The following is a 14970-nucleotide window of genomic DNA, read 5'->3' as shown; positions in this document are numbered from 1 at the left end:
TTTATTAGCCTAAATTGCACCTGAGAGAGAAATCCCTTGTTCAGTGTGGCTTGCTTATATCACGACATTTTCAAGGAATCACATCTGTCAGGTGTTTTTATGCCAGTGGTGAATAATAGCTCTGGGATACCTTTTTGATCTCACATCAAAATAAAAGAAATTAATGGGTAAGCAGCAATGCAGTTTGAAATGCTGTCAGCCAATCTGTGAGTCACACATAGTTGAATTTTTGTAATAAAAGACAGTGCATGGTATAATAATGTCTAATAACCATAATATTTTGCATTTCAATAGCACCTTTCATCCAAGAATCTCAAAGTGCTTTACAAACATAAACTCACAATAAACTCATTAGTCCTCACAGTATTCCTGGGAGATGGTAGGTAAGTATTACCCTCAGCTGAGATTGAGAAACTGAATCATATAAAATCTGAGTGGCTGGGATACATAGAGCAGGGGTTATCTTGCTCCTACCTTAGTCTAGCTCTTAGACTGTGAGTTGGTGTTGTTACATTGATGTAATAACAGTTTGTCAAATAAAGGTTATTATTTTGATGGGTGATAAGAAATAAATATATTGAGGTAACATTAGAAGGTTCTTGTTCCAAGAATGACTCAGGAGTCTGTTGTTTGCTCCTGTGCTGAACCCAGTTCTTACCTGGAGTTACTTTGGTCATGAAGTGTCAGTTTTGGTTGTTGGTGGTGTCAGATTAAAAGACATTCAGAATATTGCAGTTCATTTGCACCTCTTTGCATTTCATTGTGTGCTTATTGCCCAAAATGGACACTGTATTTTTCACAAACCACATTTATTATAATCCTAATAATTGTTTCTCTCACATTATATGGAACTGAGCTGTAATTTTCAAACGTGGGTGGACATGTGATATCCAAAGTCCAGCCAGTGCAATCACGTTTTGCACTTAGGTGCATAATTAGACTTTTCCAAATATTTTATTAATGATTTGAGATTTGTAATATGGGCACAGGAGAAATTAATCAGAAGAAAATAAATAATGAATAGATAAACCAAACAGCATTAAATCCCACATTTAGAACTGAAATTAGTTTAAATCATTTCATCTTAATTTGCTTTGGAAATAAAATAACTTTAATTCTAAATACTAATATCTGTACAATAGTTTCCTGTAGTTTAAAGGCTCCACTTTAGATTCAGAGTTCTTACTTGGTACAGATTATGTTTTGGAGGAACACCCCATAGAGAAGCTCTGTGACATCTTTACCCAGATCCTCAGCTGGTGTGGTTTGGTACCTTTCTGTAAACCTCCCTGGAGTTATTCGTACTCTTTTTCTGGGGTGTAATCTTTGTCTCTTCCCTGTTCCTCTTCTCTGGCCGTAACATTTCATCACTTTTTAAGAAAAATTCATCATTGATCTCATGATGTGGTGATTTTAAAGCTATCTTGTGTGTCATGGAAAGATATCTGAAGTGCAGTGCTATGCTGACAACGTCCTGATATTTTAAACTCTAGCCATCCTTTCTGGCACTGTTTTCTCATTCTTTTATACAGTGTATCATTATGGCCTTGCATGAGAAAAAGATAAATATACTTCCTGTTTGGCTCTGAGAACTCAGAGGACATACAGTATGTGTAAAAGGAAGTACAGGATTTTATTAATGTTTTTTGAATTTTTTTTAAAAGATCCTATGGCTGCAGTTGATGAAGTGTGCAGACCTCTGCAGGTCTGTCAGTTCCAAGACCATGGACTATATTTATATTTTAGCTGAGGAAATATTTCTTTAAAATGAATTTACTGATAGTTTAAAATGAAATAGACATTGATGTGAGGGTCACAGAACTTAAACATATGAACAATTTACAGATATCCATATGTGAATTAATCCTTGATAATGTTCATGTGTGTAGTATTGCAATGCAGCAACTAATGGAATGTAAATCCAAGCCATTTTAGTATATTTTAGCATGTAATTCTGCATTGTGATGTTTTGCTTCCTGAAGATTACATTTATTTACCAGAAAACAGAAATTAGCATTTGAAATATTAGGCTGTCATTCATTTCAAACTATATAGAAAATAAGCCCCCTTTTTCTTTTCTAGGGTATACTTCAGAAATCGCTGGGTAAAGACTGTCCACCCAGTTGTGCATCAGTACTGTTTGATTTCAAGCACACATTCCACCTTTCAGATGCCACAGAAAGAAGACATTCTTAAGCAACGAGTAGTAGTTGTTACTTTAAATACATCACAGTATCTATGTCAACTGGATCTTGAACCAGGTAAGATAATTTCTAAACAAGGACTGTCCAGGCTTGAGAATTCCTCTTACCAGTGTCAGTTCCTTACCCAATTCTTTGAACTGTTGAAAGACAAAGAAAGTAATCAATGATCATCCCAAAATGGTTGTCTTTTTTTTTTTTTTTTTTTTTTTTAACGAATAAATGTTTATTACAAACCTATAAGCTAGTGGCATTCAGATTAACCTTCGTTTATTCTGGGTTTTTTTCTTATTTAAAAAAAAAAAGCAGTGCTATCTATGATCTGGTGTTTCTGACATCCAAGAGGGAAAATTCTGTTAGGGATTCTGACTTTGTATGTTATGCTCATTAAGGTCATTACTCAGTGGAGCACATAAACTAAATACACATGGAGAGCTTTTTTCTTGTTTTGTGAATTGTTTAGCTTTGCAAACAACTCCCACAGGTACAAACCCATGCTATGTTAGCGTGATACTTCTAGGGTTGTTTTCTAAACTGAAATATGAGAGACTGATTTTTTGGGGGGGCAGAGGCTGCTTAGGGTTTATTGTTTTCTTGATCTCCAAATGAAACCTATCTGCTTTTTGGAGAATGTGGAATTTCTTTGCAGAAGTTGTTACCACTAATTTTTTATGGCTACATTTAGGCATTTGTTGCAATAGAGAAAACTAATATGGAATTTATGGTAAATATTTTCAGGTCTTTCGGTGGAACTAACTGCTTTGTTTGGCAATGAGCTGTGTACAGTCATGCCATAGTAACGTGTGTGCAGCTGAATGAAATTCCTGGTTTTGGAATAATATTGCTACATTTTTATTAATATATATCAATGTATGAAAACTTTTCTTCTGTACCTATCTTGAATTTACATTTCATAAAATATAAATGTACTGTGGCCCAGTTTTTTTTCAAGTGCATGTTATCCAGTGCATAGATTCACCCCCAAACAAACCTTTTGGTCCAATATTATCATAAGATTGAATTTAAATTTTCCTTCAACTTCTGTTCCTTTTTTCCCCCGACATTCCTTAAAGCCCATAACCAGCAAAGTGCTCAGGTATGTGTGCAATTTTAATGGGAACTTTAGTATATAAAATAGTTAACAGGACTCGAGTACATGAGGAAATCCTTTTCATTGTCATTGTCCAAGGCTCTTCAAGCCTTACAGTGATGAAAAGATTTTCAGATTTGAGAAACCTGCTGAGGGAGGTCTGCCAAGAGACATTTCCTCTTGGTGTAAGGAGAGCTCAGATAAAGCACTTGTTTAACTTCCCATGTGTCAGAAGAAAGAGGCAGATCTGTCGGCTACTGCTAATGTCACTGGTGATCAGTTAGCCACTGTTGGTCATTTGCTGGGTTTGAAAATCATTTGTGTGGTTTCTGGTAGTTGCTAGAAATTAATTTGTATAAGCTGTGCTGATTTTTTTTTTCTAGTTTTGGTTACTATCAGAATACAGAACTTTCAGTACAATTTCTTGTATTGTTATCACTGTTTATTTTGTCATATTTCAGGTTTCATTTAGTTGCTGATATCTCTGTTTTACAGGTTTTTTTACACACATTCTGTTAGATGAAGCCGCACAAGCTATGGAGTGCGAAACTATCATGCCTCTAGCATTAGCTAATAAAAACACAAGAATTGTCTTGGCTGGAGACCATATGCAGGTAAGAGCTATAGAATTTTCGAATGTAAAGTGTGTATATATCATATTTGTATTTATATATTTAAGGTATTTATCTATTCCAAATTTATGGTACACAAAAGCCTCATAATCTAACAGAGACTCACGGTATTTCTGCTAAATGAGAATGTACTGTTGTCTGCGTTTTACAGTAAGGGAGTTCAGGCACAAAGCATGCAACTTGTCCAAGGTTACGTAGGAAATCTGTGATAGCACAGACTTGTGCCCGCTCAACCACTGGACTATATGCAAGTAAAATTTCATTTTTAAAGAGGGAGATGCATAAATTATACCATTCATCTAATAGATGGAGAAGGCCAGGAAAATTCAAGGGATGTTATTTGCCTAAGATATGGGGATAGTTATTATTACAGTCAGGGTATGAGTTTCTCCTACTTTTTATGACTGGTATTCCCTCTCGATTTCTGGAAGACTTAAAAGAATTTGGAGAATGTGTATTATGACTTAGACAACTTTTTATTTTATTTGAGGCATCATAATCTGGTACAGATTCGAACAAGTAAGAAGTAGGAAATGGAAACTAACCAGTGCCTTGATGTTACTGCTATGTGCCTAGGAATTGCTTGGTTTAAAGAGTTTAGAAGAGTTTAAAACACTGATTATGCCTGTCATTTTGCAGCCTGTAGGCATGAGAAAGCATGCTTGGAAAAGTCAACTTTACTTGCTTTGTTGATGTAGGCCAGATTTGTTTTTATAGGTTTGCCTTTAATTCTCTTGACATTTCACAATAGCAATAGAGTGGATCTTTGCTTTGGTATAGTAATAAACTTAGAGGAGTAATGTTTCTACCTATGATTTAATACTACTAGATCATTTCAAGTCATTGTCATAGTAATCCCAAGGACTGGGATAGTGCTTTTTAAATACAGATCTCAAAAATGCTGTTCAAGAAATTGGACTTCCTCCCACTTCAGGCTAGATCACATCAGCCCAGCTGAATGGCCAGATTCATGGGTTAGCCTGTGTGTCTCAGGCTACGTGCATAAAGAGCTGTTCTATAGTTCAGGTTCTCACAGAAGCTACTCTATGAGGTTCCAGTATTTAAATTTCTAAAACTAGTATTTCTCTGAAGTGAAACTCAGACTCAGAATCTGAATCATATGTATTCAGAATGACATTGGCTTAATTTCTAAATTTTAAAATTCTATTTTGAAAATCTTTTTTCATCATCTTTCATTCTATTTTTCCTGCTGTTGATGTTCTTATGCTTAAACAAGCCCAGTAGTAGTTTAGTGTGATAGAAACTAGGCCACTTGGGTTTTAGTTTTTCCAACAACTTACAATTTTAACTTTTTAAAACTGTGTTACAAATGTCTGTATTTTCTGAGCTGTACTATTTGTGGTAGTAACTGAACTGTAAAGTGGTTATCAGAGTAATTGTGTAATGTCATTCAAAACACTTTTTTTTTTTTTTTTGGTCAAACAGCTTTCTACTCTGAGTTGTTCATCTGTGCAAGCCACAAAGAAAAAACTTAGATATAAGGGCTCTTCTTTCCTCTTTACCTCATTACTGAATGCTTTATTGTTCCTTTAAGAGCATGTTGGTCTTTTGTCACTTTTACAGTAGGAATGGGCATTTCTATGGAATAGCCATGGTATGTGTCTTCCAACTATGAATGTACAGTAAAAATAAGGTTTCACTTTTGTTTTGATGCAAAATACATATATTGGGAGCATGAAATTCCAAGTCCACATATTCAGTTACATTTTCTTTGTGTGTGTGTGTGTCTATTACAGCTCAGTCCTTTTGTCTACAGTGAATTTGCCAGGGAAAGAAACCTTCATGTTTCATTGCTTGATCGGCTCTATGAGCACTACCCTGCAGAATTTCCATGCAGGATCTTGCTGTGTGAGAACTATCGCTCCCATGAAGCTATCATCAAGTAGGTGTGAACTTTTTCACTGTATCATGCTTTTCTTTGACTGATGTGAGCAAACAACACAACTCCGTGCCAAGCACAGTGGAATGGAGAGAGAAGCACTATGTGTTTCTGTAATGAAATCTTAATTGTTTCAGAGTTAATTAGTAGAGTAATTCTTTGTTACAAGGTTGAAATTCGGTCTCCAGATGCCAGGGATACAGTTAGGCAGTTGCATTACAGACCCCTCATTCAGGTGGGGATGCTTTGGCTGTGAAAGATGCGCTAACTTTCCCTTTTTAACTGCTGTGCAGTATATTACATAGGTCTGTGTTTCTTTGAACTGTTTCAGAATTTTAGAATTACTGGGGTGGATTATCTTGGAATGGTAAGCTATGTACAATGTAAGGAATGTATGGATATGCAAGTATGAACAGAAAAAAGTAGGTCACATTTTGGGCATGTTTCTTTCCTGTTGTTGTCTTTTATTACTTCTTTCAAGACACATTAATCAGTGGGTTTGCATTTTTATGCTATGATAAACTAATGGCTGCTAGTATAATGAGCTCATCCATGAGCTGTGCTAGAAAGAATAAGTGCAATCATGGGGAAAAATGCTAAAGTTTAAATCCTGGCTCAAATATGTACTGAGGAATATTATGTTGGTATCCAGTCATACTAATTAGGTTATCACTGTGTTCAAAGCAAAAGCAGAAATGTTTAAGTGCTGTGGGAAATCAAAAGTGAGAATGTAACATATTTTATTACACAGCTAGATCTGTCTTCATTTTATGGACTTTGTAATTATAGACTGAGTGGTGCTAAATTTCTTACATATTTCTTGAAATTGTAAGTTCAAAATGAGAGAGAATCTGAAAAGGAAGGGATCGTTTCAGCTTTTGGTAGAGATCACTTCCATGAAATTTGACTCAGAAATATTGTGAAAATTCACTTCAGCAGTTGGAGTTCAGACAGTGAGTTCCACTGTGATCAACACCAAGATAAGGATTACAGAAATACCAGCGGGCCTAGTCGGCTGTCTGGTGAAAGTCCAGTGTGCCTAATTCCACTAGAAAGGATTGCAATGTGAAGTGAAACCTGCTAAATACTCTGATGGTGGTCCATTCAGGAGACTGTCTCAAGTCTACTTTTTTTTTTTTATAATGTGGAATTTCCCCTGACAAATGGGACCATGGCACTTAAGACAGAAGTAAGTGTAGGAAGATGGTTCATGGTGGGCTCATTAATCATACCTACCTAACTGAAGTAAAGAGACCAAAAGACGTTAAGGAAAGAACAAGCCATTAGTTCAGCCTGGATTGGAGCTGTAATTGGAAAAAACCAGTCCTTATAGAAAGGGTGTTTTATTGTTTAATGAGAACTCATTATCAAGAATTAATTTGCAGAAGAAATTGTTAGTTTTGTTCATTGGCAGCAGTGGCTTGCTGCAACTCAATCCACAGAAGAGTTGCATATCTTTCAGGATTGTCCAGCGTGAGCCAGTTCTGGTCAGTAGTGGGCTGCAGTTGTTTGATGATGATTTGGTTGCAGGCTAGTTTCTTTAGCTTTTCTGTGACCAGTTATTTACATCTTAAGCTACAATAGTTGGAAGCCTGGAAGAACTTGGTGGGCCTACTGACTGCACAGTCTCCTGCTTTTGTTGCCTTCATGTCAGGCTGCATTCATGTTACTGCATCCGCAGAGCTATATCCGAAGAACATTAAGGTTGGAGGTTGAGCATTCAAAATTATACCAGAATTCACTAATTAATGAAAGCCAGTACATTAGTTTAGCTCTACTGTGCATGCAATAGTATACAGAACTTACAGTACTACTGATAGTAACCTGCAGTCTCTTCTTGCTGGCTTTTTGTCTTCCATTCAGTTTGCCTTCTTCCCTCCTGCTTTTCACCATGAAAGTAGTTCTTGCCTCATTTCTTTTTCAGTCAGCCAGCTTCTGTAATGCCTGTTTGTTCTGGTTGTGTTTCTGATGACTAGCAACATAGATTGGTCTGGAGTAGAAGTCACGGAGGAAAAGCTTGCTTGGAAGCTGAATGCTTGGCCTGCATTGTGCTCAGTACATGTGACATCTCTAGTGACTTTATCTTCCAAGTTCAACAACTTTGAACTGATGTAAGCAGGCTCATTGTCCAGCAAACCTGGGGAATAACCAGTCCCAAACAGCAAGCGTTCCTTTTGCCCAGTTTCAAGCTACCAGATCTTCTGAGTAAAACATGAGTGAGAATGTTAGTAACTCTGTCAAGCTTTAGATTAGAAGAAAATATTGCCTTTGTAGAAACAGCGTTGAAAAAGCATATTTTTAGTGCCTTCTGCTCCATCTGTAGTACGGAAATATCAGTTCAGAGCAATCATTTGAAGATACTGAATAGTAATCAGTGGTTCTGTTTTCCTTATGAAGTATTTTGTGATTGCATATTTTATCAGTGAGATTTGCATATTTTATCAGTAAGCTCATATGTAGACTCCACATTTTATTCTGTTTTGCCTTGTTACAGTTATACATCTGAACTTTTCTATGAAGGCAAATTGATGGCAAGTGGAAAGCAACCAGCACACAAAGATTTCTACCCTTTGACTTTCTTCACAGCACGTGGAGAAGATGTGCAGGAAAAAAATAGTACAGCTTTTTACAATAACGCAGAGGTAACTCTTATTTGGCTTTGTTCTTTGTTGTTTTCTTATAGCTCCCATCCCCCCAAATTTTTTGGTTTACACTCAGTGTAGGTAGAAGACGTAAATTGTCCTTTACTAGGAGAGAGGAACATGGAGTTTGCTAAACATGAAATAGTGAACATTGCAATTGTAGTAAACATTTTCACTAATTTATCTTCTTTTTTTCTTTGCAAATTGCAAGCAGCATATAGTGCTCTTGGGCTCATTCTTCAGGATGTCTTTCCTGATAATTTTTGTGACAGTCTGATGGATGTATCTTAGCAACTGAGAGTAACTGCAATTTGAAGTAAAACTTCGATTTCTTTGACTGTTGTAGAAATGTTCCCACTCAGATAAGAGTCCTCTGGAGTAACATTCCGTATTTGCTTTAGTACATATAGGATCAGTGTCTAACTGATCATGTGCAGATGAGATTCTTTTTTCGATGAGAACTTATTCCCAATATGTTTATTTCACATAGATTTATTTGTATTCTTCAAAAATTACTTTCATTCCTTCCCTTGGGTTAAAAAACCCCAAACCCCACAAAACCAACCAAAACCCAAACACCCACCTCACCACCCTCCCGCCTGACTTGGTAATACTTTTCGTAGTGGAAGACACCTTTTTCCAGTCACCTCAAGTTAGGGAGGGGTTGACCCAACTCCTTTTCCTCCCACCAAAAAGAAGTCTTAAGAAATGTCCTTGACATTTAAAGAAAACCAAAGAAATATCACTCATTTTCTTAAATTTACGAGGAATTTTAACTGAAGTTAGGTTGCAGTTTGGCAGCAGTGTTTGTGATGAAGCACTGCAGAGCTATGTTTTCCCTTGTTGATCATGGTGCAGTGCATCTGATGCACAATTTTTAACCTCCTTCTTGTTGTTACACTGCGCTTGTTATGCATTCTTTGAAGTATTAAAATATCTACTAAAATAAGAAACTTCAATGACTTCTGGACACATCACTGAAAAAACTGAAGGCACCTGACTACTTTCATTAATCTACTTGGATTGCTTTGCCATTTAAAACAAGTTGTAAAAAACCTAAAAATATCTTCAGTGGCCAAGTAACTGTCTGAAAATTGTGAGTCATTAATAGCTAAGGGCAGAAATGAAGGACAACAGCTGCTTAAACACCAACAAGGAAAACTGAAATTTGGATGATGAGGGAGATTTTTGCTGTTTGACCCTTAATGGATGTTTGCATTGGGGCATCTTTTGGTTCATTGGTGCCTATATTGAGCATTAATCTGGAAAATACACTTGCCCTTTTTAGTCTTAATTCTAAAATTTCGCTATATGGTGTTAATGCTGTATGTTTTCAGAGAAGCTTGTCACAATACCTGCAAAAATTATTATATTTGTGCTATGGCTTTTATAGATATCAAAGTTTATTCTAGTATCCTTTTTGTCAGTAGAACTAGTTTTTAAATACAAGAATTTATGTTGCAAGAAGTTATATTCAGGACTTGCTCAAAACCAGCCACATATTTTAACTGCCCTCTGAAAATCTGAAATTATAAAAAATAAACTATTTGTGACTTTTTAAGAATTTAACAGATCTTTCCTTTGCTTTATTAGTTTCCTCCTGATTTTTTTGAAATACCTGAATTGTTCAGTAAACTGTCCCAGTTTAGATTCATTAAAAAAACCCCAAAAAACCCAAACACAGAATATCAATGTCATATAATCAGATCATAAATGGTAAGAAGTCAAGATGAAACAACAGACTTTTAGCAGTTAGGAACTACTGTGCTTTGTACTACTGTACATAGCCATTGTAATTTATATAACTTTTCATGTTCCTGAAATGTCCATAAAATTTTCTAGAATTCCCACTTACCAATTTGAAGAAGAGATAATATAAAAGCTAAGAGCATTGAATTTATTTTTAACACTCCCTTCCCACAGCCAGAGAAAATGAGATGAATAGGGAAGGGAAGAAAGTTAAGAATCGTTGAGGTTCTTGTAGAAAGACTATGTGCCTAGCTTCCATTGAGAGACTGGGCTTGCATTTGTGATGCTATAGGAAAAATGCGTTCACCAATTATCGTGCTTTAAATAGCCGGATAAATATTTACTGAATGACATACTGACAAATATTAAATGAAGTATTGAATGCAAATATTAAAAAACCCAAGCAAACCCACAAACCTCCCATGAAGTTACTCAGAAAAGCCTTCTACGGTGCAGTATCTCTGTTCAGCGTGTTAAAACAGAAGCTATGCCTGCCGCTTTTTGGCAGCGGGTTACTTGAGCCTGTCTCCTCGTACGAGGAGGTTTTCAGTTTTTATTACTCGTTAGTCTTCTCAGAGAGCACACTTAATAGTATTTAATAGAGATGAACTAGCAGTTGATGAATAATCTGAAACTCCTGGTGGTATCCTCTGGAATGGGAAGTGATTGTGCTCTGGTATACATAGAGTTATCAAACTCTAATATGACATACATAAAATCCAGAATAAAAATAAAATGATCACTATTTAGGCAATATATTTACTTATGGAAATTAAAGTATGATAAGAAAGGTCCTACTGCACTTGACATTTTCATGAGAACAGAAGCATGAAAATTAAGGTTATTAATATAATTTCCCAGCTTGTACTTTAAAGGTGACATTTTTTATAGGCAACTTTTATTTCAAGATTAAAAAAAGGTGCTGGATAGCAAATACATTGTTTTAATACGTGATATTTTAGAGGATCACTACAGAATACAACAGTATTATTGCTTGTTCAGTAAGGCTTTGTAATACTGTGACATGTAAATGTTTTAGAGCTTTAAAATTCAAATTCTCCTTCCATTTCAAAGAATGATCTTCAGTGGAACATACTTTTAAGAATTCTGACTTTCTTTTAAGGTGTTTGAAGTAGTAGAGCGTGTTGAAGAATTAAGAAGAAAATGGCCTGTTGCGTGGGGCAAATTGGACGATGGCAGTATAGGTGTCGTAACACCTTATGCTGATCAAGTGTTCAGGATTCGGGCTGAACTTCGGAAAAAAAGACTGTCTGATGTCAGTGTGGAGAGAGTGCTAAATGTTCAGGGTAAGTAATAGTTATATCTCTCAAAGATATGCTAAGGAAGTAAAAAATGTGACTGATGTAGTTAAGTAAGACTTACTAAAATAATAAAATGGTCAGAAGAAAAGTAGAGCTGTGATGTAGCCCATAAAAACTGATGTATCAAAATCAAACTGGCAAGTATGCTGATTAGATGTTATTCCAACATTGAATACCAAAGCAATAAACTCATGGATGTGAGATTTATCTTTTTTCAAAATTAAATTCAAACTTACTTAAAAAATAAATCGATGGAGTGAAAAATGTGGAAACTGATAGATTTTTTTATTGTAAGGGGAAAAACAGAGTTCCAAATAAAAAGCTAACAAGGCTTTAGCCTTACAATGTTTTACTGATTTTTGCATTTGTATCATAGACTGTAAAAAGGGGACCACAAATTTAGATATTTGTTCTTGGGATCACATTGATAACAAGAATTTTGTGTAGGCATAGCTTGTTGCTAGGTTGCACTTTTAGTCAGTAATAAACAAAGGAAGATAATAAAGTAACTGAGTGACAGCGAGTGGTGTGTTCTGTTTTTTCATGGTAGATATTTGTATATTTCAGAAATTTTAAAATATGAAAGAAGAATGTCCAGAATTTTGGAGTTTTTTAAGGTAGAATAAATCTAAGGTTTGTTATTGGCTGATTGGCAACATTGTAAAGATAATTCGCATTTTAGAAAGTTCTGGAACGATTAAGATCAAGATGAAAAATAAGTTTTTTAAAGAGGAAATATTCTTGTAATAGAATATACTATTTATAGTGCATCTTTTAAAATTTTAAAATCTTATTATTCTTGCATAAAGCTCTTCATGTGAAGGGTAGCTGTCAGTTCTTCAGAATATCTAGGTGTGAAATCTGACTGGCAAGTGCAGTGGTATGATGTGTTACTAGCAGAAATAGCTACAATTATCTCAGACATTTGTTTTTTGTTTCATTTTAGGAAAACAGTTTAGAGTTTTGTTTCTCAGCACAGTACGAACACGGCATACATGCAAACATAAGCAAACACCAATTAAAAGGAAAGAGCAGTTACTGGAGGATTCAACAGAAGACTTGGATTATGGTTTTCTGTCTAACTACAAACTTCTCAACACTGCCATTACAAGAGCACAATCCCTAGTAGCTGTGGTGGGAGATCCTATTGCTTTATGTTCCATTGGAAGATGCAGGTACTTGATATATGTTCCTTAGTTAATCAGGACTAAGGATACTAGAAAACATGTTTATCTATGACTGATGGATTGAGTAAAATGATGGATGTTCTTTTAGGTGCCAAATAAGACACAATGTATTTAAACCCTTAAAATAACTGTATAATGAAATTGAAATTCTTCACTTTTATATCCATAGAAATACCATAAAGATGGTAAAGCATTAGTTGTGTTCCCAACTCTTGCAGAGGCTTGAATCTGCAGGTGTCACTGCAGCTTGTCCAAAGCACGCCGCAGAAGCGTACCCCGCAGGCAGTTGTAGCCCTGCGGAGACAGAGCAGTGCCGGTCTGCGCTGCCCAATTCCTGCGATGCCATCTACCAAGTCTCTGGAGCTGGAAGCATGCACTTGTGCAAGGGCCGCTCTGTCCCCTGGTTAGTGAGTCTTGCTGACAGGGAAGCGAGGGGACTTTTCTCAACAATAGTGAAGAAAACCACTAGAGATGAGAGGCAAAGAGTTTTAATATCCTCTACAAATGGACAACTCTGGCTTTTTTTTTTTTTTTTTTTGGTTGGGTTTTTGTTTTGTTCTGGTTTTACCTTCTTATCCAGAGTCACAGTGTCACCATAACAACCTACAGAGAAAAAGGCATGAGAGATCTACCACCTGGTCATTGATAAACTGTCTTTTTATGTATTTATAGTTGTGCTAATTTTAACTTGACAGTAACAATTGCAAATTCTGAATTTTATTTTTAGTGGGGTTTTTGGTATAAATTAAAAATTAATTAAAATTTAAAATGTTAAAAATTTTTAGATAAATAAAAGTAATATATCATTTGGAGTTAAAAATTGTGATGTAGTATTTTAAAGTTGAATATTACAGTAGTCATATGACAGTAGAAGACTTGAAAACCATTATTTATATTTTTATATATCTTCATGACATTAGGAAAAAACTCATTAAGATTTGAGTGAATTTACTTTTTATAGACTTAAATGAAGAAATGTGAAAAAATGCTGAGAGATGTAAACACTAATGTTAAGGATACCAAGCTCTTGTTCTTCAAAGGTTTCTTTTTCGATGGAAGAGCTGATCAGAGATAAACCCTGAGGCTTATTTCTCGAAGAGAGGAAACACTGCACTGACTACATTATTATAATACAGCTAAAAATATGTATTAGTCAGTTGTTATATCCACGTTGTATTCTTCTTTCCTGAGCGTGTTCTTCTACTGTATTGAAAATGGATGTGGTTTTCAGAGATGAGAATTGAAAACCTAAATGGAAACCAAACCTTTGTTTACTGCATCTATGAAATACAAGCTGAGTTTAACCACTTCTCTGCTGGTGACACATCAAGAGGATCCGTACATTAGTACAGCGATCTGCTCTAAACTGCTAATAATGTCTTATTAAAAAAGAAACAATGGCCATGGTTTTATTTCACTTTTCCCATTACCTGCATGGGTTTTTAGACATGATCTGGTTTATGTAACTAACTGATATGAGAGCGCTCTGTGCCTCCCGAGCACTCGATCCACAAATGCTCAGTGTCTGTTACAGTCTGCTCGTGCAGTCTCTGGTTCATCAGCTTAGGCGGCAGAGATACATGACTTAGCTGTGGACGTTGCCATGCTGTGCTGACTGAGATTTCTCTTACTGCTTGTTCAGAAATCACTCTTAATTGATGAATTTTGCTTCTCTTCCCTACACTGGGGATGTGCAGTGTTACCCAAGTCAGATAGGTAATCCCTAGTTAGTCTAGCTAGCATCTAGGACCGTTATTGGTTCTCTAACCATCTGTCTAAATGCAGCTTTTGTTGGAGAATGACCATGTCCCTTATTCTCTCTAAATCCCAGTGAAGAAGATAATGTCTTGAATTTTCATGTAAGCCTGAGTGTTGAGGCTTTAAATTAGATACCCAAAGGGGACCCAGTTTTCAAATGCGGAGGCTCAGCAGTTTCTTCAAGTATGGCTCTTCAAAATATCTGAAATAGGGCATGCAAAAACTTACTAAAATAAAAGTATAGGCTATCAGCACGGCACATAATATACAGGCTTGGCAGTAGAGGGATTGAATTTGCCTTTGGAAGACCAGCAGCTGTTTATATATGTATGGCTGTTCAAAATTATTAAACAAAAAAATAATCAAGAAACAAGGAGCACTGAAGCTTTATTAAGATGTATCGCAAGCTTTCCCTTTAATACACCATTGTCTTGTTTCACTGAATAATTGAACATTCACTCTTTGAAAATAGTGCTGGAGGGGCTTAGG

The 14970-nt window shown here is 35.8% G+C and overlaps 1 protein-coding gene across 7 annotated transcripts in view; it reads left to right on the top strand.

The window, feature by feature from the left end:
- HELZ (helicase with zinc finger) overlaps window positions 1-14970 on the top strand; it is a 90259-nt gene that overhangs the window by 54143 nt on the left and 21146 nt on the right. For all 7 annotated transcript variants that reach the window (XM_054846453.1, XM_054846451.1, XM_054846452.1 and 4 more), the window contains 6 exons: window positions 2083-2261; window positions 3787-3905; window positions 5681-5826; window positions 8318-8465; window positions 11338-11521; window positions 12483-12711. In XM_054846453.1, coding sequence (XP_054702428.1) covers window positions 2083-2261; window positions 3787-3905; window positions 5681-5826; window positions 8318-8465; window positions 11338-11521; window positions 12483-12711 — 1005 coding nt within the window. The remainder of the gene's footprint in view (window positions 1-2082; window positions 2262-3786; window positions 3906-5680; window positions 5827-8317; window positions 8466-11337; window positions 11522-12482; window positions 12712-14970) is intronic.

This window comes from Grus americana, chromosome 18 (genome assembly GCF_028858705.1).
Source record: "Grus americana isolate bGruAme1 chromosome 18, bGruAme1.mat, whole genome shotgun sequence".
Taxonomy (NCBI): domain Eukaryota; kingdom Metazoa; phylum Chordata; class Aves; order Gruiformes; family Gruidae; genus Grus; species Grus americana.
Note: the sequence above shows the minus strand (reverse complement) of the source record. Positions and strands in the feature narration are given on the sequence as shown.